This window comes from Melozone crissalis, unplaced genomic scaffold, assembly GCF_028551555.1.
Source record: "Melozone crissalis strain CALT ecotype California unplaced genomic scaffold, PUWL_Pcris_2 ptg000120l_1, whole genome shotgun sequence".
NCBI classification, from domain to species: domain Eukaryota; kingdom Metazoa; phylum Chordata; class Aves; order Passeriformes; family Passerellidae; genus Melozone; species Melozone crissalis.
Genome location: NW_026535896.1, coordinates 3,751,016 through 3,777,794, shown reverse-complemented (window position 1 = coordinate 3,777,794; position 26,779 = coordinate 3,751,016). Strand labels below are relative to the sequence as shown.

The following is a 26,779-nucleotide window of genomic DNA, read 5'->3' as shown; positions in this document are numbered from 1 at the left end:
GCTTCAGATCTCTGCCTCGCTGGAAATTAAATCAGTTCAGTAGTCTCCAATCATTTCTTTAGCATGACATTTCTCCTTGCTTCGATAATCAGGAAAAGATCAGCAGCTCTGTGCAGAGGCTGAAATCTCAGCAGCATCTCATCCTACCCAGCAGAGCGAGGGAGAATAGGTCAGGATGGGAAAAGAGCAGGGATGAGACCAGATTTTCCATTCTGAGAGAAATTCCAGGTTCTTCATGATGCTTCTCATTGTGAATGTTTCTGTAAAGAGCAATATCAAAAAATACTTTGATTTTTTTTTTTTCAAGAGGAACTTGTTTTTAAGTCACTGGTCAATTTTTCTTTTTAAAGATCCTGAAACTATATAATGGCATTATTGAAATCTTCACTTGATATTTGATTTTTTTTATTTTAAAGAATTTTGTCACAGCCAGGTTTGTAGTTGAATGTCTGAATCTGGGAAATCACTTTGTGCTTAACTTCACCTCTTATGTCCCACTGAAGTGAATGGGATTTAAGCTTGTGCTTCTGTAAATCAGGACAATTAATAATTATGGAAATGAAAAATAATTATTGAATTAGAAAATGAGAAATTTTGTTGATCAAAAATTTATTTGAGCAACAGTTTATGGAAATCATTAAAAACACAAAGGAGACATTTTTGCCATATGAATGTGAGTGCCTGAAGCCCCAGAAATGATGAGCTTTAATATAAAATACAGGTAACAACACAAGACCAACTTAACAGGCACTTACTTGTGTGTCTAATATTTTATTAGCTCTAAATTTAAAAAGAATCCTTTTGCCAAACCTTTCTGGTGCTTGAGAATTTGCAGGAAAGGGGAGCAAGGTGTACAGTTTTTATATTGGTATATTCTATGGTTTCCAGTTATACTGGAAACCTTTGTGGTACTTTGGATCTGGGATGGGGCTGCTGCTGCTTTGGCTGTGGCTCTCTGGGAGTCTGGCTGGGAGAATCCAGCCTGTGCTTTCCTGTGCTGGAGATCTGAGGGGAAGCATTAAATACTGTCCAGTTCCTTCCTGGATTGCTGCAGTGATTCCTTCCTGTAAAGTTCATTGCATCCCATGTAAATGTGGCTTAAAAATTCATCACTCAGGCTCCAAACCTGCAAAAAGCTTGGCTTAATACAATTTGAAGTGCAACCTAAAGCATGGGAGCTTTTAGAAATTAGTTATGCCAGGCTTAAAGTTGTAGAATATTGGCAAATACTCCCCTTTAGGGTGTTGGAATAACATTCTGCTGGGTGGAAATGTGTGTTATTGCTGCTGAGGTGCTGCTCTGTGCCAGCACAGCCTGTGCATGGCTGTGAGTGAGACAGGAATGGGCAGCCTGGGTGGAGGGGCAGCTGCTGAGCTCTTCTGAGACAAGTGACAGGACCTCAGGAACAGCTGGAGCTGTGCCAGGGGAGGTTTGAGTTGGATTTAGAGAAAGGTTCTTCCCCAGAGGGTGCTGGTGTTGTTATCCTATTGTTGTTATCATATTTCTAGAGTCCCAAACCTTCTGGGTGGTTTTCTCACAGCAGTGTTGTTCCTACTTCTTTGTCAGGGCTCCTGCAAGGCTCTCCCTGACCAGCCAGCCCACCCCCTTTTATCCCAGTTATCTTCATTGGCCACAGCTGCTGCCCAATTAAGGACATCACAGCTGCAGCCCATTTAGAGCAACTAGGATTGGGGCAAGGCCACTCATACAATACATATATTTTACTAGGACTCCTACTATATGCTGGCACTGCCCAGGCTGCCCAGGGAATGGGCACCGCCCCGAGGCTGCCAGAGCTCCAGGAGGGTTGGGCAGCACTGCCAGGGATGCCCAGGGTGGGGTTGTTGGGGGTCTGGGCAGGGACAGGAGTGGAATGATGATCCTTGTGGGTCCAACTCAGGATATTCCATGATTCCATGAAGCAAACTGTGATCCTTTTGCACAAGAGCCTGATGTCCATGATCCTAGGCTGAGTGACCTGGGAATGGTGATGAGGTTCTGGCCTCCAGGCACCCACAGCATCCCTGTCCTGGAGCCTGGGCTGCTGGCAGGGACAGCTCAGGGATGGCTCAGGGGTGGCTCAGGGATGGGATGGCTCAGGGAGAGCTCAGGAATGGGATGGCTCAGGGAGAGCTCAGGAATGGGATGGCTCAGGGAGAGCTCAGGGATGGGATGGCTCAGGGATGGCTCAGGGAGAGCTCAGGGACAGCTCAGAGGTGGCTCAGGGATGGGAGAGCTGAGGGATGGCTCAGGGGTGGCTCAGGGATGGGAGAGCTGAGGGATGGCTCAGGGATGGCTCAGGGGTGGCTCAGGGATGGGAGAGCTGAGGGATGGCTCAGGGATGGCTCAGGGATGGGAGAGCTGAGGGATGGCTCAGGGATGGCTCAGGGATGGCTCAGGGATGGGAGAGCTGAGGGATGGCTCAGGGATGGCTCAGGGATGGGAGAGCTGAGGGATGGCTCAGGGATGGCTCAGGGGTGGCTCAGGGATGGGAGAGCTGAGGGATGGCTCAGGGATGGCTCAGGGATGGGAGAGCTGAGGGATGGCTCAGGGATGGCTCAGGGATGGCTCAGGGATGGGAGAGCTGAGGGATGGCTCAGGAATGGCTCAGGGGTGGCTCAGGGATGGGAGAGCTGAGGGATGGCTCAGGGATGGCTCAGGGGTGGCTCAGGGATGGGAGAGCTGAGGGATGGCTCAGGGATGGCTCAGGGGTGGCTCAGGGATGGGAGAGCTCAGGAGAGCTCTGCTGGTTGCTTAGCAGCTGCGAGCTGCAGTTTGGAGGTGCAGGAGCCCAGATCCCGGTTCCTGCCCGCGCTCCGGCTCTGCTGCCTGCCCTGCTCCAGGAGCCTCCCGTGGGGCCACAGACACTGCTGCTGCTGTGGGGTAAGCTGTCCCTGCTCATCCATCAGCTTCTCCTGCTGCTGCCAGCCCTGTGGCCGGGGTGCTGTGGGATCCTGCACACCCTGGCACAGCAGGGCTGACCCAGCTCTGCCTCCCGGCTGCTTTTAACTCTTCCTGCCCTCATTCGTGGCAACCAGGCTGCAAAGCTCCAGGCCAGCCTTTAAAATGAAATAGAATGGAATCAGTGACAGGTTCAGGAACGTCTGACAGATCATTTTGTTGTTTGGGAATTAAATGCCCGGTGTGTGGCAGAGGCAGATCCGGGATCACAGGGATTTCTCAGGCTGCTGTTCCCTACGTTGGTGACTGAACCTTGAAGGTCACACTGGCAGCTCAGTGAGAGAGCAAGAATCCCTTAATTGCAAAAGATGGGGAAATGGGGAAGGCTGACAGCTCCCTGAACAGAATTAGCCTTGCACTCCTGGTTTTGTTTTTCTCCTATAGACAGAAGTGAAATGACATAATGTGGAAATCCCAAATAATTTATCCTGTAGGTGCCTCTTTGTAGGATTGTGAAATACGGTGATTTCTCATGAACTGAAAGCAATGTCTATGGACACAGTCACAGTGTGGAATTGTCTTAAATCATTGGGACAGGATGTAGCTGGGTTGGAGGGTTTATATCTGCAGTTGCCTCACAGGCTTTGGATATTAATGTAAAACTGATGCCTAGAACTTTGCTGATAAAGAAATCAGCGTAGGGGAATTATGCCTGGGAATTCAGAGCAGGCCATGCCTTCTGTATCCCAGGGGAGAGGGCACCTGGCAGAGCCCTGCCAGCCAGCCACAGCAGGTCAGCATTTACAGCTCTGTCCCCTTTGTGTTACCCCATGCATCCCCCGCTCTCTGCTCCACTTTCAGGCATCCCTGTGTCACTTCCAGTCCCTGCACTGCCTCTGAGTGCCCGTGGAACCCAGAGCAATCCCATCCCTTCATTCCTTCCACATCCCTGGCAGTGTCCAAGGCCAGCCTGGACAGGGCTTGGAGCAAACTGGGACAGGGGAAGGTGTGCCCATGGACGCCCATGCTCAAAGCCCATGGATGGGCTTTGAGTTCCCTTCTATCCCAAACCACTCTGGGATTCTGTGATTAATGACTCTTCATAAAGTGCTTTGACCTGTAAACTGCTGCATTATTACAACATTTTTTATTGACCATAATAGGCCGTGGAGCATTTAAAAGTCATCATTAGATATTAAAAGCTTCACAAAGCAAACTGTTCTGTGCTGCCACAGTCCCTTCCTTGTCCCCTGGAGCAGTCTGTATCTTGTCTGTATTTTAATTGGGGAAATGATATGCACTCAGGAATAAATCTGCAGCTAGAATTGTTCATCATGGATTGTTTTCTTAATTCAGCTGAAGGTTTGCCTGGGGCACCTGGCAGAAATTTTGCAAGCTTCAATCCTGCCTTCAGATCTCTGGGTTTATATGATTCTATCTGCTTGGAATCTAATTTCATGCTGTTTATACAACCACTTGGTGATTTACATTTGTGCAAGGACACCTTGTGTAGGAAAATGCTACAAAATCCTTGTAAAACAGGTGGAAGTTAAAGCTCTGGATGGGTCTCATGCTGATGGGCCACATCCAAACCCATGGTTAAATAATTAAAAACAGGACCGCAAATGGCTGGTTTGAGCATGAATGGCTGCTGCAAATTAATCCAGGAAAATGTTACCTGCAAATTAAACCAGGAAAATGTTACCTGCAAATTAAAACATGAAAATATTACCTGCAAATTAGACCATGAAAATGTTACCTGCAAATTAAAACATGAGAATGTTACCTGCGAATTAAACCATGAGCATATTGCTAGGGCACTTTGATCGCTTTCAGATGTTTCAAGGAGAAAGTGCTGTTTGTGCTCAGGTTTCCCTCCCCTGCCCCTGTGTGACGGTGTGGCTGTGTTTGTGTGTGCAGGGCAGGAGCTGGATTGTGAAGAGGAGCTATGAGGATTTCCGTGTGCTGGACAAACACCTCCACCTGTGCATCTACGACCGCCGCTTCTCGCAGCTGGCCGAGCTGCCCCGCTCCGATGCCCTGAAGGACAGCCCCGAGGTAAGGGGCACCCAGGGCACCCCCAGCCGTGGGGCTCGGGCAAGGAGTGACCTCTGGGGGAGCTTTGTTGGGTATCAGGGACAATTCCATCGTAGAAGGGGCTGTCAAGCATTGGAGGGGGCTGCCCAGGGCACTGGTGGAGTCAATGTCCCTTGACATGTTCAAAAGTGTCTGGATGTGGCACGTGGGGACGTGGTGTAGTTGCTGGGCTTAGAGGTCTTTTCCAGCCTCAGCAATTCCATGTATTTCTGGTACACAGAGTATTCTCACAGAGTATTATTGGAATAAGATCCCAATATCGCCAGGTAGATTGTGCCTGGGCTCGTCTGGGCCAAAGGCAGCAGCTGTGGCGTTTCACCTCACAGACACCTTTGCCTGGCTGGATGGTGCAGCTGGGCACTGAAACAAACCCAGGCTTGTAGAAACTCAGTTTACCTCAGGTGGAAGGGCTTCAGGCGAGGGTGAAGAGGAGAAGGAGAGGGATTCTGTCAGAGGGTTTGATCCAGAGTTTATTCCATGGTCACAGACATCTGAATGTTGGTAACAGCTCCAACAGAATGCTGAGCACATGGCCCTGGCTGAATTTAGGCCCAGGGACAGGGGGAGGGGAAGGGACAGTGAGCACCAACCAGGTGGGAGGGGCAGGGTCTCCGGGGACGAGGGACACACAGACAGGCCAGTGACCCCAGGCCTGGGGGCATCCTTTGAACCTGACCAACCACACGAGGCCTTGCTGGAATGTTAAAACTGACTGACAGAACTCACTCAGCAAGGGGGCGAGGGGGAAGGGAGAGAGGTATTGCCACACCTGGGAAGGGACTGGGAAGTCTGAAACAGGAAATTGCAGCACACTGCAATATCATATTGTGTGTATATTCTAGTATTATACATTAATATTATATTCTAATACTTTAATATATAATTACAATATTACTATTACTAGATTACTATATTACTATTACTATATTACTAGTAATTACTAGTATTGTAATTGTAATTACTAGTAATATCTAATACTAGTAAATACTAGTAATCAGTATACTTATTTCTAGTAAAGAGTAGTTTTGATGCAGCCTGGGCTACATTTGAAAATTGGCTACCACAGATAAAGTCAATGTTTTCCACCCCTGATTTCAGTGATCTAAAGGGAAATGTCCTGCAAGTTCAGACAAATTAATGAAGGTCCTGAATCTGGAATGGTAATTGAGTGTCAGGAAAGCTGCTGTCCTGTGTTCCCTTAGATGTGAATTTGGTTTTGTCTTTGCAGACTTTGTCAGTGTTGTGGGTATTTTCTGGCTCAGTGTTAACAACTCAGCACTCCCAGGGAATCATGCTGTCTGAGGCTGCTACACTGCAAGAAGAATCCCATTTGGAGTGCTAGGCTTCCATTTTAAACTGAGTATTCCTGGAGTGTTTTTTAAGAGCAGTTGCATTAGTGTGTTATTTAAATGGTCTTTAAAAAGCTCTTTTTCCTCAATGAGGTTTTTTTTTTCCTCAAAGAGATACTTCTCATTTCTTGGCTTGCTGTCTTCACCCAGAGTATGATGAGATGAAATTACCTCAGCTTCTCACTGCTGATAATTGAAAGATTTATTCATGTCCAGAAAAATCTCTTGGAAAGCAGCAGGTGAATCATGGCTGCATTGTTTTGGAGGATGTGGACACTGAAATTAGTACCTCCTGGATTTTATAGGGTGTTTGCCATGGAATTTAAGGAACTGACCATGCAGCCCCATCACTCAGCAGAGAGACTGATTTAACACTTGCTTTGGTTTCACACAGGGTATTTCTGAGGAGGATTTAAAGTTTAAATTCAGCAGAAGCAGCAATATTCAGGACAATGAATTCCTGGTTTACTTTTAATTATATTTTAGGCATTCCTATGTCTTGCATCCTTACTTGTACCACCAATTTAACTGGACTTTAGAGCAAGAGCCTGAAAATCTGCATTCTGTCTGCAAGCACAGAGGATGTGAAGATGCTGAACAGCTCTGCAGCTGTGGGGTGTCTCATCATATATTTTTTATTTTGAATTGGCCACGTTGGAACAGATGTTTGAGGAGAACAATGTTTTAAACAGTCCTACAGATTCTGGGCTACAATGCTGCTTTATACCACTGTCACTGGGAGACTCTGGAAGGACCTCAGTGGCTTCTCTGTAATAAAAACCAGTTTACTGTTACAGAAGGGACATGGCAAAGTGTATTTTTAAACCCCTCCTCTACTGCTTGAAATGTTACTCTTTGGCCAGGGGGTCACTCTGAGGTGCTGCATTCTTTGGGCTCTGCAGGCTTGTGGAGGTGGCACTCAGGGGTGTTCACTGGTGGCACTCATGGATGTTCACTGGTGGCACTCAGGGGTGGCACTCAGGGGTGGCACTCAGGGGTGTTCACTGGTGACACCTGGTGACACTCAGGGGTGTTTGGTGGCCCTAAGTCACGAGTTGTCTGTGTGTGTGTCCACGATGAGGGCAAAGCTTTAAATTTCAGGTATCTTGACAAGGGAAGTTAGGAAAATCTGCATGAATGTTACAAAATGATAATTATAATGTTATTACTTTCCCAGAGAGCTGCTTCTTTATCCTGTCTTTGGTGTAACCATTAGAACCCTGTGTGTAGCTTGCTGTCCTTGGAACGACAGAAATACATTTATTTGCAGAAGGGAACGTGTCTGTGTAACCCTTGCCTGTGGCTGTGGGTGATTTCTGGTCCTGTGTAAGCCTGCAGAAGGCTCTCCAAAGGCAGGTGCACTGACAGAACCCCTGTGTGTGTGTTTGTGTCCCAGCTGGTCACCCAGATGCTGATGGCTTACCTGGCTCGGCTCTCCAACATCGCAGGCAACAAGATCAACTGTGGCCCTGCCCTCACATGGATGGAGGTACAGCACAAACCTGGGGTGTTCCTCGTTTCCTGACCTTGCAAACACAGCAGGCGCATATCTGCTCTTTCCAGACCTGCTGGTGTCACTGAAATTCTATCCTGAAAGTTTTTTATTCCCCTATTGCCAGCACATAGAAGGTGTAGGACACACAGGATCAGAACCACTATTAAGAGTATAGAGTTTTTTCCCTTGTAACCTGGGTTTTGTCTCTCAGAAATGGATTGTCCTGCTGATACTCACAAACAGAGGGGGTGGCAGTCCCAGGGCTGCCTGGGAATGCTGGGCTCAGGGCTGGATCTCCCAGTGATGGGTTGCAGAAGGCTTATTTGTTTCAAAGCTCACTTATTCCTGCTCTCCTTTTTACCAAGGCAATGCTGCAACTGTGGCACATTTCTAAAACTCAGCTGTCTCTGTTATGGTGTTTCCCTGCTCTCTTGGTTTTCCAAATCATTTTTCCCTGTGGCAGCTCCAAACCCAGCAAATACTCCGTGCTCCTGTTGGCTCCCCTGCAGACAGAGGCAGCCTTGTGCCTGCAGTGCACAGTCTGTGTGTTGTAACTGCAGCTGCAGCTCTGCTTTCAGCTTTCATGGTCTTGTGGCCTTTAAACAATAGCCTTTGGTGGGGATGAGGGCAGGGCAGGCTGGGGAGTGTCCAGCTGTCCCTGCTCAGGCTGCCTGCAGACGTGTGGCTTTCCACTGCTGCACACCAGGAATAGAAGCAGCTATTAATAGACTTGCAGCTCCTTTTTCAATGGATCTGATAAGGATTGAGTGTGTTTTCCTGCAATTTCCCCCACTGATATCCTTCTCACCCTGAAATCCTTTAGGATGAGAAAAATCTTGGAAAGCAGCAAAGGGAGGGAGGAAGCTGTAGGGAGAAATAAGATAGAACATTCAGAGCAACACAGTAGGCCTGGAGATCACAGCAAACCCAGTGCAGAGTAACCTTTGTGACTCACTGAGAATCCTACACCATTTTACACAGAAACCCGGAGTTTTGGAAGTATGCTGATGATTGCAAGGGAGGGTGCATGTTTTCTTTAAAAAAATAAATACAAGGGTGGGAGAAAATGGAAAGCAACGCTAGTTTTTGGATTGACAGCATTTTCTCCTTGCCTCAGTACCTTGAGCATTAATTCCACCTCGTAGAGGATTTTTGTAGCACGTCTGTATTGCCATGGAGAACAGCATGCTTTGGTGTGAAAGGGAGCTGCAGCCCTCACTGTGTGTTACTGTTTGCACACAGAGCTGCAGCAAGGCAGTGTTTCTCTCCTCTGGACGGGCACACCCGACCCTCTGGAGCCCCAGGGAGCTGCTCTGGCTGTGCTGTGCCCTCTCCCCTGGGGCCCAGGGCTGGGCTGTCTCTCTCAATCAGCTTGAAGCCTTTGCACCACTAAAATGCTTCCTCACTTGTCCTCAGCTGCCTCACAGTCCCCTGTGCTCTTTGTTTCAGATTGATAACAAGGGGAATCACCTGCTGGTCCATGAGGAATCGTCCATTAATGTCCCTGCTATTGCTGCTGCCCATGTCATTAAGAGATACATTGCTCAAGCAGCAGATGAACTGTCCTTTGAGGTAAATAAAGCACTTGCTTTCCTTGTTGTCAGCTCCAGATCAGTGTAATCTGTTTGTCTGTGTGCCCATCAGGAATATGTCCAGACACTTCCACAATGTTTTGTGAGGTGAAGCTTGGAAGATCGAGTTAAATATTCGATCTGCAACGAGTTGGATATGGGCAGATGTTCAGTCATCTTTAAAATACAGCTTTACTTGGCATTAGTATCTTCTGATTAACCAGCTCCTGCCAGCTCCTCTGGGCTGTCCCTGAGTAGACCCCACATGTTTTCTGTTCAGGATCATTGTCCCTGTGTTTGTGGACTCAAGTTTCATTTCTCCTTGCCCAGGTTGCACACGCCCTCTGAGCAAGTCCCTGTCCATAACCATTTTTAAGAGCTGCTGCCCCCATGAGAAGTAAAGAACCAAACTGACAAAGGATTGCTGCTTGAAGGGCAGGTGATGAGCTAAAACTGGCCTGACAATCCAGCACAGGGGTTGCTGTGGAGTGAACCCCTGAATCTCAACATGGTTTGACTTGAGAGGGACCCTAAAACATGTCCCATTCCACCCCTTGCCATGGGCAGGGACACCTTCCAGTAGCCCAGGTTGCTCCACATCCCATCCAAGATCTGCAGATCAGACCCTGGAAGCTTTTGGTTGATCTGTTTTACCCAAAAAACAATGGTTGCCCTGTGCAATGGTGCTGTTCCTACAAAATGTGTGAAGGAAAGCAGTGCCCTGAGGAGTTCTGTGATCACATCCTTGGTGTGCAGCACAGGAAGGAAAAATAGCAGTGATAGTCTGGTGCTGCCAGGGCTTTGTTCATGTTCAAATCAAGGCAAGGATTAGTGTACCCCAAAGAACTGGGTGGGCATGGCAGCTCTGAGCTGGGCTCCGAGCAGCACAGGATTCAGGCTGCTTGTCAGCTTATGGGAGCACTGAAATGACACTCCCTGCTTGTAAATCTTGTGAATCTTGCTCTGTGCAAGGGAAACTGAGGCACGTGTAGTTTCCAAGGGTGTGCAGTGAGACACCACAGCAGAACTGGCACAGAACAGGGTCAGGAGTTGGGGTTTATGATGCTGAGTCCTGTTCCCTTACCCAGATTATCTCTGTGTTTATTATTCTAAATTTCTAGTAGGCAGTTGCACAAGCAGCTGTCTGGGGTTTGCCCCCAGTTCTGAGAAACATCCTTAGTGTCTCTGCTCCTCTGGTGGCAGCAGTTTCCTTCATGGACATTTGCTTTGCTCTTGATTCACTGTTCCCTGGAGGAAATAATCTCCCCACATCTCAGTCATCCCTTTGTGCAAGCTGGGGATGTGTTGCCTTTTCTGTAAAACACTTTGAGATCCATCAGTGTAAAATATCAGGTGAGAGTTGGGCATTACTGGCATGAATTTTTGCCCACCTACCTGGAATACCTGCAGAATTTATTTAGGTTCTTCCCTTTCTCATTTTCTGTAAGAAAGGCCACACAGAGCTTAATTCAAACCAAGCCAAATTTAGTATTGATGATACTGATTTCCTTTTGAACTACTGCAATACTGCATTTTTATGGGAATGAGCAAAGCCTCAGAGAGCCTGTCTGGTGTCCTTGGCCATTTTCCATCCTGTGGCTGTAGCACCACTTCTCCTGTGTTCAATTCCTAGCCCTGGGCAGTTTGGGAGCTGCCAAGGCAGCTCTTCACTCTGCTGTGAGAGGGAGCAAGGGGACACATCCAGTGCCTGCAGACTCGTGGGCAGGGCAGTAAAATTCAGTTCAGCCACTGGAGCAGATACTCCCAAGTGCTCCACACCATGGCTGCAGTTTAACCAGAAGCCTCTGTAGCCCTTCCCAGGAGGCTGCTGCTCTTGAGGCCCTTCCCTAGGAGCAGCTGTACCCTGTGTGCTGGGCAGGGCAGGAGCTCTGCCACCCCACAGCTCTGCTCTGCAAAGGCAGATGTGCAGCTGCTCCAGAGCTGTGCAGGTTTGCAGTGCTCAGACTGTGGTTATGGGAGCTGTGCTCTCCTCCTGGCTGTGTCTGATGCTGTCAACCTTTTGCAGGTGGGGGACATCGTGTCTGTCATCGACATGCCACCGAAGGAGCTGACCTCGTGGTGGAGAGGAAAGCACGGCTTCCAGGTAGGCACCAGCCCAGCCATGGCAGTGGGGCGGGAGCAAAAGCAGCAGGAGCCTCAGTGCTGTGTTCCTGGAGCTCAGGGTGGCCCAGGGGACAAGCAGGGTGTCCCTGCTTTGGTGTCAGGGGGCTCCCCTTCTCTCTGTCCACTGGAAGTTTCCTCCCTCCCTCAGCCCAGGGAGGAGGGCTGGCCACGGCCTGTGATGGACAGCTGGCCTGATGGCACTGGAAGCTTGTGCTGCACCCCCTCCAAGGCAGCTGACACTGTTACCCACATCATCCCCTTCCTTCCAGTAGCTGAAACCAGCTCAGGCAGAACAGAGAGGGTTTGGAGAATTCCAGCTGAGGAAACAGGGCTGCAGACTTAGACAAGCCACCCATGCATGCCTGCGTTCAGTGTGTGCTGTCAGGGGTGCTGGTCCCTGTAAACATCACAGCAAGAGATGGAGGCTGAGCATGTCTGGGGATTGGGTACCAAACCTTGTGTGCTGAAATGGCACTGTCCTTCCAAGGAGTTTTTAACCCTTTGGATTTTGCCACTAGGAAATGTAAAAGCTTTGAAAGTCTCTTTTAACCAAGCGAACCCCAGAGCCACTGGGGGCTGATTCGTGCTGTCTCACATTTCAGCCACAGGGATTTCCATCTGCAGCTGCTGCCTGTGAGTGGGTGGGATGAGGAGTTTGCTCTGCAGAGGCTCAGGATTGGTCAGACACTTGTGTAATTTGGCATGGAAAGTCTTCTCAAGGCTCCTCAGGTTTTCCCTGACAGCCCTTTCTGTGCCAGGCCAGGCTGTGGCCCTGCTGTTGTCCATGCCCAGCAGTTGGATGTCCCAGTCCCAGCTGGGTGCAGTGTGTGCACCCCTGGATGTGGATGGTGTGCTTACACTCTCCTAGTGCTGTCTGCTCAGCCAGGGCACTGAGACACAGCTTGTGTTGGTTTTGTGTCAGGTGTGGGAGTTCAGGTGACATCTCCTTTGTAAAGTCAGAGCAGCATGGACATGAGTACCTGCTCTGAAGTTTCCTTTGTTTCTAGAGTCAACACACTGGTACTGCTTGAACAAACTGCTGCTTCTGAACTGTGCTGTGCCTTTGCTGGACTTGTGTTCTAGTCCTAGAAGCCTCAAAGCTGAATATGCTGTGCTGTCACAGAATCAGAGAGTGGCTTGGGGTGGAAGGGAGCTCAGACATCAGTTCCAACCCCCAATCAATTAAAAGCTGTAGTACTGCTTGGAATGATCAGCCTATGCCATGATTAACTTCCAAGTGAATCAATGAAGCAAAACAAATGTACTCTGTGGTCTGTGCCTGAGTGTGGGCACTTGGCACAGGGCTTGGAAACGCTGTGTGGGGTGTAGATCCCATCCATTATTGGGGCTGGCTGACACTGGGGCCAGGTCTGGAGAACAGCACTGCACAGAAGGAAGGCAGCCCTTCTGCAGTTTGTCACAGCTTTTGCCTCTGATCACAGCAGTCCTGTTGTGTTTTCCCAGCATAAAAACATGGTGATGAGCAAGCTGCCAGAAAAGGGGGTTTTCTGTGCCCTGCACAGTCAGGTCCTGACACAACAGATATGAGCAGCTGCAGAAATTCAGCACTGTATTCTGGCTTAACAGCAAATTAGGGCTGGAATAATCTTGTGTCCTCTATGACAGGCAGGAGTGGTCACAGTGTGAGCAGGTGACAGCCAAACACACCATGGAGATGCAGCTCTGTGTTCCCACAGCTCCAGGAGCTGGGTTTGCTCAAAGTCTTAACCTGTGTGTTTAAGGCTCATGAGCTCTAAATGTACTGAAAATGTACATTTGCCGATGGAATGAAGCCTTTAGATGATCCAAGCAGTAAGAATTCAGAGAAAGGGAATTTATCTCTGGTGTTGCTACACCAGACCTAGAGATGAGTTACAGGCAGAGGTGTCCTTGATGGATGCTCTGAAAGAGTGTGTAGGTGAAGAATGTTGTCAGAGCAAGACGTGTAGGCACAGATGAAGCTGTGCAGCCTCTAAAGCATTTGTTAGAGGCAAATAGTTCTGTTCCTGTTTAGGAACATTGCAGTGATAGCAATCTGTTGATCCAGTCGTTTGAATTAATAAATCAACAGATCCCCTCTTGCCAGATAGTTGTGATTCTGAGAGCAGATAAAGGAGGAGGTCCTGCCACCAAATGTTTGGACAGCTTGTCCTGTTATTTCTTGGGTTTTTGCTTTATGTTAGGGAGGAGCAGGGTTTTATCCACCAACCACAGCTTCCATTAGAAACCATGTCTTGATAGGAGGAAAGCAAGAACAGGGGAAAAAATTTCTTGTTTTGCTGAAAGGGGAAAAAACTTTCTTGACTTAAAGGAACTCCCCTGGTTTTGTGCATTTGAAGCAGCTGTGGGTGAAGTGCCTTCACTCCTGCCTGTCCTGCATCCCTTGGGATAATGGGAGGGCTGTGCTGAGGAACTGGAGGCAGCTCTGCAGATGTGAGCCAAGAGCTGTCTCTGACAGGCTGCAAGCACCTGCAGCTGGGATTCAGCATGGCAGTCAGTGTTCCTGCAGCCAGAGCTGTCCTTCAGGGATGACTCTCTGGCTTTGTGTCCATCACACTGCCCTGGCACAGTGCCTGTGCTCTCTGCATACCTGAGCTCACGACTGCATTGCAACACACCTAATCCTGTGTGAACAAAACAACCCACCAGGCTTCTTAGCATTTGCTCTGCTTGAAGTAAAATGATTTTTAAGACATTTTTCCTCAAGCTTTTTTCTCTTCCAATGCCCTCAGTGTGAGTCAGTGCTTTCTCTGTAAGATTGTTACCTAAATTACAGCCACCTCCACATTAACAGCCTTCAGCCCTCTTTGTTCTGCTCTGCTTTTGCTTCATGCTTTGTCTTTTCAATCAGCTCTGTGTCAGGGAGCTGAGTCACTGGGGACGGGCCCTTGTTTGATGCATAACTGCCCTTGGTTGTCCTGAATTATTCTGGTTTTTGGGAATAGTTTCCTGAGGTGGAGAGCTGCTGGAGAGGTGACAAAACCAGGGTGTGCAGCCAGGGGGGACTGGGCTGATTTCAATCCCACTGTGATTGCAGCAGCTTCAGCTGGTTGGGAGACTGCAGGTCCCAGTTCCACAGAAGCCCAGGATGGTTTGGGTTGGGAGGGAACCTTGGGGATCATCCAGTGCCACCCCTCCCATGGGCAGGGACACCTTCCACTGTCCCAGCCCCATCCAGCCTGGCCTTGGGCACTGCCAGGGATCCAGGGGCAGCCACAGCTGCTCTGTGCCAGGGCCTGCCCACCCTCTCAGGGAAGAAGTTATTCCCAATATCCAGTCTAAATCCCATCCATCCCTGCCCTCTGGCAGTGGGAAGCCATTCCCTGTGTCCTGTCCTTGTCCAAAGTCCCTCTCCAGCTCTCTGCTTTCCTGCTGCCACACCAGTCAGGAATGGATAATCAGCACGTACCATCCCAAACAGACCTTTCTTTTTGTGAATAAAAGAAATCAAAATAATTTGATGGCCCAGGTGTTCAACTCTCTGTAACAGGAGCTCAGGATCAGAGGAGTAATAATCCTGTTCTTCCTGTTAGTAGTGCCCTAAAGTGCAGGAGCATCTCAGCAGGGGCTCCTTTGGGAATGAGGTGAGGCTGTCCTGCTCTCTGTGCAGTCACTTGGCAAAGACTCAGTGAAAACTCTCCTCAGGAAGGCCAAATAGGCCATAAAAAGTTGCAGTTTCCCTGTCAGGTTTTGCTAGACTGTCATCAGATTTAAAAGGAAAAGAGAAAACTTTTTGACTAAAATGGAATCCACACTGTAGATTATGCCAGACCCAAAAAAGCAATCTAAATGTCTCAATGTTTCATTTGCCATTTAAGTTGCAGGTACTTCCTCATTTGTTTGAATTCCCTCCCCACACTGAAGATTACCATTGTTACTCTGACTTTTCCCCTTAAAGCCTCTGTGCCCCCAGTTTTAGCAGCCCCTGTCCCAGAAGTGAAAAGATAAACCTGTAGTAGGTGGTGCAGAGCAGTTCTCATGCACCAGCAGCCTGTACCTTCCTCCTCTGCTGAAGGTCTGTGGTGATATATTTAACCTTTAGATGACCTTGCATTTATCTAAATATACACTACCCTGGCTATTCATTTTCCTGTGTTCACAAATCCTTTAATCCTGGCTCAAGCTCCAGTAGTGCCTTGCTACATCTGTTGAGATTAACTCTTGGACTAAACTCATTTATTGATATAAAATCATGGAAAACTTCCCATAGGAGGAGAAGTATCATCTTTTAAGTGGGTGGGAATGAGGCACAAATTGTAGATTATAACCCCAGCAAAGATCTCCTGGGGATCTTGCAAGAAGTTGGAGTAAGTCAGTGTGAAAATGTAAATAATTTCTAGCAGTGAGTTAACGTGAGGGACCCAGCACAATTCTTTGCCCCTAAAACTCCATTGTAATTATTGGTGTGAAATGACAAAAGTGATACATGGAGAGCAGGTAGAATGTCTGACTTGGGAAGATTGTGGGGTATCTGGAAGCAGTGACACCACCATCCTTTCATTTCTGAATTCCTGGTGAGTGTGTGGTACAGTGCATCCAGGAACAGGAGAAATACTGTGTTAAAAGGCAAAGGCAAATGACTTTTGATTTCATATCCAGCATTTGATTCAATGTTCAGCAGTGTGGGATCTGGGTTGGGTTTAGATCCAGATTTGGGTTGGTTTTAGATCCAGAATAATGGAAGGTTGGGGTCCGAGGACTTCAGGTTTCTTTACGCAGACAGTGTGGGCAGTTACTGAAAATGGGAGAAACTTCATCACTCCAGCTGTGGAGTGTCCCAGATGATGTCTGGGTGGTGGGCTGAGACTTTCTCTGGATCTGTACATTTTTCCTAATTTAAAAATTGCCTCCTGTATCTCACATGGGCAATGTCCAGCAGAGGCTCTCAGCCACAGTGAAGTGTTAAGGTTCAGTCTGGGGAAGAGAAGAGAAGGTTGTGGAGACCTCAGGGCACCTTCAGTGTCTGGGTGGGCTCCAAGGAACGTAGGGAGGGACTTTGCATCAGGAACTGATGTGACTGGACATGGGGGAACGGTTCAAAATGAAAAAAGGGAAATTTAGGTTGGATGTAAGGAGGAAGTTCCTCCCTGTGAGGGTGGGCAGGCCCTGGCACAGGGTGCCCAGAGCAGCTGTGGCTGCCCCTGGGTCCCTGGCAGTGCCCAGGGCCAGGCTGGGCAGGGCTGGGAGCAACCTGGGACAGTGGGAGGTGTCCCTGGCCTTGGCCAGGATCTTTAGGGATGATCCCCAAGGTCCCTTCCAACCCAGCCCATCCTGGGATTCCATGATGTAAACCCATGAACTGTATTTTGTTTAAACAGCAGCACTTCAATGTCCATGGCACAGCCTGTTGGCATCTCCCAGCAGAGCAGGGCCCTGAGCAGGAGCTGCCAGAGGAGGGGCCTCTCTGTGATGCTGCTGTTCATGATCCCTTTCTTGTGTTAACGGGCACATTTCTGTCTATAAACTGCACAAAAATCCCCACTGTGTTCCATAACTACAGGATCCCATGTCCTTGCAGAGCTGGCACACCCAGCTGAGGCAGTGGCTGGTGCAGCCATGCCTGGTGTTGGATTTTGGGTGGGTTGTGTAAGTCTCCTGTGATGCCCAGGCCAGTCCCAGGTACAGCAACCCCAGCTCAGAGCCCAAGGGCTGCTCCTCTAGGCTCTGCCCTGAGCTCAGAGTCCTGACAACAGTTTATTTCAAAAATAATTGGAAAAATTTCACATTGTGTGCTGGGTGACAGCTCGTCCCTGTGCCTGGGCAGGGCGCTGCCCTGCTGGATGTTGGCCTGTGGGAAGAGGAAGGTGTGGGCTCTGGTAACTCTTGCTTCCTTTGGGGAATTTGGAATGACTTCAGTCTGGACACCCCACACATGACACTGCCACCAAACTGGGGGAGGTTGATGGGTGAAAATCAACTTGGAGTAGGAAGGAGATCAATCTTTCTCCATGGAGACAAAAAGGGAATTGTGTAAGATGAACGAATAGAGGAGGGAGTGTCTGCCAGGCTTGGTGCTGGCTGCCCCTGTGCCTGCAGAGGATTTCATGGATGTGCCAACATGACTGGCACAGTCCTGCCTCAGTTCTGCTCACATGAGCTTGGGGCCATCCTCTGGCTCTTTCCCTCATATTCCTGTGGTGTTTGGGCAGACTTGGTGCTCCCAGCTGTCCCAGTCACAGTGGGACAGGGAATCTGCCCTGCCTCAGGTGAGTCTGGGCAGGTGCTGGTGCCTGAGCTCCATCTCACAATACAGCAGCTGTGCTGGGGGAGCAACACAGAGAAAAGGTGGGGAAAGATGCACCGTGGATTAAAGTTACCAAAGGTCTGCTCTGGTCTGACTTTCACCTGGGATGAGAGTGAGACGAAAGTTGCTGGGAAATAAGAGAGAAGGTGGGGATGCAGGGGAGTGCTGAATTTCTCTCTAGTCACAGCTTAACCTGAATCTTCAAACAGGGAAAGGGAAATAATTTCACTTCTCCCCAGATACAGCAGCCCCTCTTGAGTGGTATGGTGTCACAGACATCTTTTCATTAAAATCCCTTTGTTAAGATTTTTCCTGCTGAAGCTGAGAAGTTTCAGCAACAAAGTGTAAGCAATGGTTATCTGCTGCTGTGGAATGCAGCAGGTGCATCTGTGATTGGCCCATGTTAGATGTGTATAGTTAGTGGCCAATCAAAGACCGAGCTGTCTCTGGGACAGAATCAGAGAGAGCTTCTTTGTTATTGATTCCTTTTCTATTCTTAGCTTAGCCAGCCTTCTGAGAACTTTCCTTCTATTTCTTTTTAGTATAGTCATAATGTAATATATACCATAAAATAATAAATCAAGCCTTCTGAACATGAGGTCAGCATTCTCACCTCTCTCTTCATCCTGCAACCCTTGTGACCACTGTCACAGTATGGGAATTGTGCAGGCACATCCTACTCCAAGAACACATTAGGATCCTTCCCACAGCCTTTAACCCTTGGGCTGGTTTAGAGAGGCTTTCCAGCCTTTCTGCCTTGAAGGGTTGCAGGCAGAAATGCTGAGTTAAAGGGCAGTGCAGGGACAGTGCAAATTAACATTCAGAGTTAATCACTCCAGGCCCTGCAGTGCCTGGGGCTCTCAGACTGTTCTCTCTCAGGTGCTGGCAGCAGAGCAGAGCCTGCAGTTGTCAATGCCTGCTGGTCATTTGATGCTGGATAATGTCAGGGGGCATCACCCAGGGGGAGTTGAGGGGAGATGTTGGTTTGTTGTTATTATATTTCTAGAGTCCCATACTGTCACAATGATACTTCTAAAGTCCCGTTCCTTCTCGGTGATATTTCTTGGGGGCAGTTCTTCACAGCACAGACTCCTCCTTGTAGCTGCTTCTTAGTCAGGGCTCCTTCCAGGCTGTCCCTGACTGGCCAAGCCCAGCCCCTTTTATCCCAGTTATCTTCACTAGCCACAGCTGCAGCCCAATGAAGGACATTGCAGCTGCAGCCCTTCAAGAACAACTGGGGCTTATCTGGGCAAGGCCTATACACAGATATTCAAATACAATACAGATATTTTACTAGGACTCCTACTGTATTGGTTGAACACTTCAGATCATAACACTCCATTTCCTCCTTGTGTTTTACTCCAGGTTGGATTCTTTCCCAGTGAATGTGTAGAACTCATCAACGACAAAGTCCCTCAGTCCGTGACCAACTCGGTGCCAAAACCAGGTGTGTAATCAGCTTTTCTTCATGCAGTGAACTGGACTGGTGTTGTCTTTGTGTGTTCTGTGTTTAATACCTCCTTCACATGTGTCATGAGTGTTGATCACCCCCTGCACATCCTCCTGCCCCCCTGTGTGTTGGTGACCCACATGTTGCCCCTCTCTGGGAGCTCCCACTGTTGGATGTCCCTCACCTGCTGCTCAGACCTGGAGCTGTGTCCCCCTCCTGCCTGACTTGAAGGATTTAAGCCTGTCAGGATTTCAAGATACTTTGAGCAGTCTGTAAAGAGAGATTCCATGAAGCATCCCAGTTCTGAGTGATCAAGGGAGTGTTGCATGTCAGGATATTTAATACAGAACATAGATGAGCAGGAGTGTTTGTGCTGATCAGATAGAATGGATCACCTTGGTACTGGAAGGTTCTTTCTGCTTGAGGATAAATGGAGGAAGTTGGATATTACAGAATTGGAATGCTGGTTGCTTGTGCTCTGGGCACATGGCTCCATCTGCTTCCTCCTGCCTTCTGGACACTTCTGTGTTGTAGCAAAAACAGGCAAATTAATCCAAAGTTCTGCTGAGGGAAGGAATAATAAATAGAGAATGGGATTTTGGATCTGACTCTACTGTCAACCTTCCTGTCCTTTCAGTGTGTTCTGGAAGGGATTGGCATTAGGTGTGCTGGCATAACTGAGATCTCTGTAAAATTTACTGGTAGGGAAGCTGAAATTTTTTAAAAAAATATCTCCATATTCATATAGGTAAAGATATTTCTATATATCTTCAGTGTTGAGGAGTTTCAATGTGCTGTTCTTTCTTAGGATGTTAAGCAGCTGGGAAGGGAAGTTGGTGTTGAACTGGTGTTCTTCTCATTCCTCTTCTCTATTTTGATGATGTTTCTTATCTTGGCAGATTGCTGACTTGATGCTTTTAAACAAATAGATGCAATTCAAAAGCTTGACATTTGCCAAGGGAAATATCAGCATTTATCAGCTCAGAGCTCTGGGGTTTGGTGAAAGCCATGGATACCCAAGCTGTGAGTGCTCTGCAGTGATCTGTGTGCTGTGGAGAGCTGGCAGGGCTGTCCTCAGCCATGGGCACTGCCAGCCTCTGACCCTCCTGGGAATGTGATTTGGAATGAGAGCACAGAGATGGGCATTCCCTGGATCCAGGACCTGCCTGTGCTCCATCAGCTAAAACAGGAAAGGCAACTTGCAGCCTGAACACAAGCAAATGTTTATTGTTAAACGTGACTCAGGCCGCTCAGTGTGCTGAGCTGTGGGGAGCAGGCTCTGCTTTGCTGGGAGATAATGGAGCAGAATGGATGAGGGGATTCTGTTTGGCTTCAACAACACCATGGGGGTGGATTTCCCCCTTCAGCCCTGGGGAATGTTTGGTACAAAGCTGGCACCACAAGTCCATGTATCAAGAAAAGCAATAAGTTGGAAGATATTGCCAAGTCACAGAGGTGTCCCCTGACCTTCCCTGATGGTTGTTCCATGGGTACATCAAAAAGCTCCTCTAGAAGAGCTCTGAGGAGCTTTGAGATGTAAGGAATGCTGCAGCTGATTCTGTCACCCTGCACACACAGGTCCTGGTGCCACTCCTTGGGTGCCTTCTCTGTGCACCTTGGGAAGTGACAGCACCTGAGTGAGGTTGGAGGAGTCTGGAATTCCTCCCTTGGATGCTGCAAAAGCTGCTGGGAGAGGAGCAGGGAGGAGGCTCCTGTGGTTAGGGAATGGTGGATGTGGTGCTGGAGGACTCCAGGACTCCTTGGCTGGATGGAAGTGCTGTGTGGGATGGGTGGGAGGAGGAAGGCAGGAGGGAATGCCAGGTGCAGGTGTGCCAGCACAGCCCAGGGAGCTGGCAGGGGCAGGACTGAGGTGCTGCCAGAGGGGAAGCTGGCTCTTCCCTCTGCAGGGATGGCAGTGGCACTGCTGGGACAATGCACTTTGCTCACCCATATTCCTGCATTTTGTGTTTGCCAGCCCACACATTATGCACACAGGGTATTGCTCATGCACCTAAATACCCACATTAATTACTTTTCTCCCTGTCCCTGTGTCCCCAAGGACCAGAGACTTTCCTAAAAGTCTCACATGGAGCTGTTGTCCTCACTTGACATTAGCAGGGTATTTCATCTTGAATTAATGTGAAGTTTTAGATTTGGCCTTGACGAGCTGCACTTCTCAATAAGCCAACTTTGATTTCTCTAATCAAAATGTGATGTGTGGAGCATCCAGGACATCATGTCTGTGCAGAGTAAAGCTCTTTGCCACGAAGGAATTTCCAAACACAGAACTCCTCGTGCTGCTTAATTGTCCCTGGATCTGGCTGGGCTGAGGAACCTAATGAAAAGCAGATGGAACTTCCTGCCCTGGGTTTCTATTATTATTTATAATTAGAGGGTTTGATGTGCACAAGGGATGGGGACAGCATTTTAATGGAGCCATAAAATATTGCAGTGGTCTTTAATGCAGGGTAGTGACTGCAGATCCATGGAGATGAAACACAGGGAAGGGCAGAGGAGGGTTGGGTTTGAGGGCAAACTCTGCTTTTGGAAACAACATTTTCATGGGCTGTGGCAGGATGTGCTTTGTACCAGCAGCAATGGAGCCAGGGCCTGGGGTGAGTGATGGAAAATGGGAAAATATAGGAAAAACAGAAAAACCATACAGAGAACTGGCTTTTTATTCTGTTCTGAACAGAGTCATGTGAAAGAACACCAGTTTTGCCCCAAGTCACCTCTCAAATATATTTGACAATAAAGTTTGGAGTGAGGAGAGGAAAGGTACCTGTTGAGAGGTATTTTCCCTCCAGTTTTGGACTAAGCCTGTGCCCTCTTTTTTTCATCTTCAGTCCTGTAGGAAAATGCTTTTTTTCCCCCAGCTGAGATGCAAATGCTTTTCTGAATGTTTCTATTTATGTAAAAAAACCTGTGAGGATCTAGGAAGGTTCTGTGAGCTCATCAAATCCCACATTTCTTGAGCACTTTCCTTTTCCCTAAATTCTCCCAGTATTCTTAGTGGGATACAATACACTAATGATAATTTTTTAGCCTAAAATATTCTATTGGTTTGATATCTACTCTTTCATAGTTAATATTATCAGTTTAGCTGAATTTCAGTGCCACAATAAATGGAATCAGCTTATATTCATGAGCACTTTTAGAGATCCAGGATAAAGGCTGCATTTGAATTTCAGATCTTGAGGGAGAAGTGAATCTTTTAAATATTCAGTGCTGCTCAGAAGGAAAAGTGTGAATAGCTGCTCTGGATTTTCCTTCTAAGTGAACATTTGTGAAGTGCCTGAACTTTGTGCTGTGTTGACTCTTCTCGTGCCCCTCTGTCCATCTCTTTTTTTGGGAACAGTGTGTTTGTGTCCATGTGTGCTCGTGCTGTCCCACTCCTCTGTCACAGTCAGCGTCTCAGCTCTCTCTTTCAGTCCCTTTCTCCCTCACAATTCTGGATATTCCTAGTTTAGCAGTATTTGAACCCATATCTCACACCTTACCTCATACCTGCAGTTTGTTTTTGTCTTTTCCTAACAAGCAGCATCTTCCTGTGACCCAGCTTCACTGCAGTGGCCTTGGCAGGGTCGCTCTGGGGAAGGTTTTAGACCTGCTCTTTGCTGGGGAGAGCTGCTTTCAGTGGGGAAACACAGAATTAAGAAAAGAGGGACAATTAGAGCTGAAGAGAACAAATGGGGGTAAGAAGGTAATATTTCACTGTTTTTTCCTCCCCCCAAAATTAGCATTTTTAAAGCCTCAGGGGTCATTCTCACAAATAATGTAAAACCCAGCAGCTCTGCCCAACTTTATGGAGGAATTTTCAACTTGCTGTCTCATCCATTTAATTTATGTTTGAGAGGTGAAGGTGCTTTTATGGGACACAACATTAAAAGGTCCCCTGTCAGTATTACAGGCTGTTGTGAATGACTAATTTTCTTTTTAAAACATCAATAACAGATTGATCTGCACACCCAATGCAAATAATCCACTGAATTTTAGGAGGATTGAAATATAGCTCTCGATCAGGCAACAGGCTCTGCCCCAACCTCCTGCAGGCTCTGGTCAATGCTGGAGAAATTAATTTTAACTGCAAAAATGCAAATTGAGACACATTCACTGAGCTGTTGTAATCACAACAAGGCCATGCCTGGTTTGAAACAGGCTCATTTCTAATCCCTGGATAAAAGAGATTGTGGTCAATATTTATTTTAATAGAAATCAGAAAGGAGAAAGTGCAAATAGAGCTTAAATCCTGCAGATGCCCAGGCTGAGCAGCCATTTGACACTGATAAGAGCATCATGTCTTAATTAGTGCTTTTATAAAGAAAACAGGGGAAGTGAAAGCGCACATAATTAGTACCAGTTGTTAATCTGAAGTAAACAAAGGAGTTGTTTGGTGTTCATGCCACTGTCTCGTTAAAGCTGAATTAAATGGAAAAGTGCTGAGCCAAGGCAGGTCTGCGTTTGCAGGGGGAGGCAGAGAGGGGATGAGCACCCAGAGCTGCCCTGCTGGAGCTGCTGGTGAGACAGGAGCTGCTTCCAGCCCTGCCAGGCCCCAGGACCAAAATCCTGCAGGGAATCCTGATCCCTTGGGCACGGGGAGAGTGCAAACTGCCTCCAGGAGAGTCGCTGTCCGTGTCTGGGAGGGGCTGCAGGATCTCCCCAGCTCTGAGAGCCACCAGCACCCAGCCAGCTGCTCCAGGAGCTCCAGCAGGTTCCAGCAGCTCCAGCAGCTCCAGCAGCTCCAGCAGTTCCAGCAGATTCCAGGAGCTCCAGCAGCTCCAGCAGCTCCAGCAGGTTCCAGCAGCTCCAGCTGCCCCAGCAGCTCCAGCAGCTCCAGCTGCCCCAGCAGCCCCAGCAGCTCCAGCAGCCCCAGCAGCTCCAGCAGCTCCAGCAGGTTCCAGCAGGTTCCAGCAGCTCCAGCAGCTCCAGCAGCTCCAGCTGCCCCAGCAGCTCCAGCAGCTCCAGCAGCCCCAGCAGCTCCAGCAGGTCTGTGCCTGTTCGTGGGTCCCTGGGCTGGAGGAGTCCCAGCAGTGCCACGTTCACCTCCCTGTCCCCAAGTGCCACCTCCCACACTTGTCCTTCCCTCCAGAACACGAGTGTGGGGCTGGGGCAGAGCTGGGCCTGCCTCCTCTGCAGTGCAGGATTTTCAGGAGGAGCACAGCAGCACAACACAGCTCTGAGACAGTTATTCTGCTTTTTTGCACAGGATTAAGAGTATGAACAGCTTCTGCTTTAGTACCAGGAGAGATGAAGGAAAATTCAGTATATAACAAAATTCAGTATATAACAAACCATGTGCTGTTTGGCAGGACTGGGATGGGCCTTGTGCTGAAAAGTCAAACATGCAAAATGTTGAGGTGTTTTCTGAGCTGGGACACAGGGTGGGAATTCCTGGATCCTCTGAATTTCCCAGGTGTTTAGCACCAAACAACTTGAAGGATTGGGTGTGTTGTATTGTGCTGATGATAGCCCAGCTGAGCTGTGTGTGAAATAAGCCCATTTTCAGTGCAAGCATATTTTAACCAGCTGCTTTTTGTTTTTGTTTTGCTTTTTTCCCTTTTTTTTATTTCTCCCTTCCCAGTCTCCCCTGCCCATGGAGCCCGTCCAGCGTCCTGGAGCTACTTCCCCCCTTGTATGGCTTCATTTATTCCTTTGTCTTTCTTTCTTTCTTGCCTTGTTTCTCTGTCTCCTTTTTCTTTCCTTCTTCTTCTGTACATGCAGGTCAGTAGCACTGATGCCCTGCAGGATATTTAGGGGAAACCAAATCTTTGTTCTAAGGTGCTTTTTAAAAAGATATTTGGACATAAAATAATACAGCAGGGAAAGAACAAAGCTGGTTATAGCTCTTTTCTGGGGGTGATAGAATCATTTTGAATCCATAAAAAGATTGAAAATATTAAAAAGAAAGAAATTAAGTGTCACACAACCAAGTATAAATGTCAGTGTGAAAGAAACAGAAGATAAAAATGGATGTTGGGGAGGAATTAAACACAGTTATTGAAGTTTGTTAGAACATGGCAACCTTCAGAAGCCAATTTTATTTTTTTTAAATGAGGGAATGGTGTTTATGCTTAACATCTGACAATGGCCAAAGTGAACTAATATGTGGCTTGTTTATTCATAGTCCTGTTTCACGTTGCTTTTTTAGATCCTGCTAGTGCTGGTCTGAACATCACAGCAATAACCTGGTGTCAGTCAAACCTGGGATTGGTCATGTGGATTTGTCATTTTTACAGCAAATGCCTCACTTGCACAAATCAGCTCCCCCTGGGATGTTGTTTGGATTCCCTAAGTCAGTCTGAGAACTCGATATGCAAATACTGTAAAGAGACAATTATAAAATATAGAATATTGATGGAAATGTGCACAGATACCCAGTGCCCAGCCACCACTGCCAGCCTGTGCTGCTGCCCCTGGAGAGGGGGAACAGGCAGGGCTCCCATTCCCAGGGCTCCCATTCCCAGGGCTCCTCCAGCACAGGGGAACCTGGTCCTGCTGGGGAGGGTTGGTTTCCTGAGCACCTTCCTGAGCACTTCCAACTCCTCCAGACCCTGCAGGCACAAGGAATGTCCACAGGGAAGAGCAGGGGCTGTGTATTGACAAATATTGATATATTTGGGATATGCCATTGAGAGTGAGGTGAGGCTTCTTGCACTGCCCATGTCCAAACCCACAGGAGCCAGGGAGTACTGAAACTGGGATGGAGGCTTTAAGAACAAGGGGAGAATTTGTTGCTGTGACTGGCCACGTCCACTGATAAATAATCTGACAGAAAATTTGGGAGGAATCAGAAGAGTGAATCTTGTGAGATCCAGGGAGTTCCCTTTGGGCACACAAATATGGAGAAAAGATTTTTCTTCATGTTTTTCCATTTGTACAGTCAAGTTCCTTGGATCCCTGAGCCCTTCAGAGATGCAGTTCCTGCCAAGGATCAGCAGCAGTTAAATTCAGATAACACAGGGAGGCTTTAGCCTGTCTGTTTTTTCAGGCAGACTTTTATTAGGTTTTTAACACAAAAAAAAAAAAAAAGGAATGGCCACATTTCTGGTTATTTAATGCCAGTGGTCAGTGTTGAGTCCCCCTCCTCTCTCAGCTGTGAGAAGGAAGCTTCTGACAACAGAGCAGCTCTAATATTTCTGCTCAAAGCTATGAGGCTCATAGTGGTTCTGCTTGTTTTTCCTGTGAAATTAATTCCTTGTGACAGCCCTGTCCCTCTGTGAGTCACAGAATTGCCACAGAATGACAAGCTTGGCTGTGGCTGCTCTGAGAGCACCACTGCAGAGCTGGGGAACCACATCCTCCCCTGGATGAGCACTCCTGGGCTCTGGGGCTGTTTTAAATTATTTCTGTGTGCCACAGAGCATGCCTTCCAGTACCAGGAATTTAGAGATATTTGTGGTTTTTAGGTATGGGGGATTTGAGGTGCTGTTCAGGTTTTGCTGGGGCAAGGGGGAAGTTCCTTTCTGGGCTCATTTAGGCACTGAAGTTCTTTTTTGGGCTCAGATAAACGAGCTGAGCTCTGGACAGGGAGGCAGGAGCTGGAGAGGG

The 26,779-nt window shown here is 48.0% G+C and overlaps 1 protein-coding gene across 3 annotated transcripts in view; it reads left to right on the top strand.

The window, feature by feature from the left end:
- ARHGAP32 (Rho GTPase activating protein 32) overlaps positions 1 to 26,779 on the top strand; it is a 247,179-nt gene that overhangs the window by 160,469 nt on the left and 59,931 nt on the right. For all 3 annotated transcript variants that reach the window (XM_054292846.1, XM_054292844.1, XM_054292845.1), the window contains 5 exons: positions 4,822 to 4,959; positions 7,744 to 7,836; positions 9,292 to 9,414; positions 11,440 to 11,517; positions 19,147 to 19,228. In XM_054292846.1, coding sequence (XP_054148821.1) covers positions 4,822 to 4,959; positions 7,744 to 7,836; positions 9,292 to 9,414; positions 11,440 to 11,517; positions 19,147 to 19,228 — 514 coding nt within the window. The remainder of the gene's footprint in view (positions 1 to 4,821; positions 4,960 to 7,743; positions 7,837 to 9,291; positions 9,415 to 11,439; positions 11,518 to 19,146; positions 19,229 to 26,779) is intronic.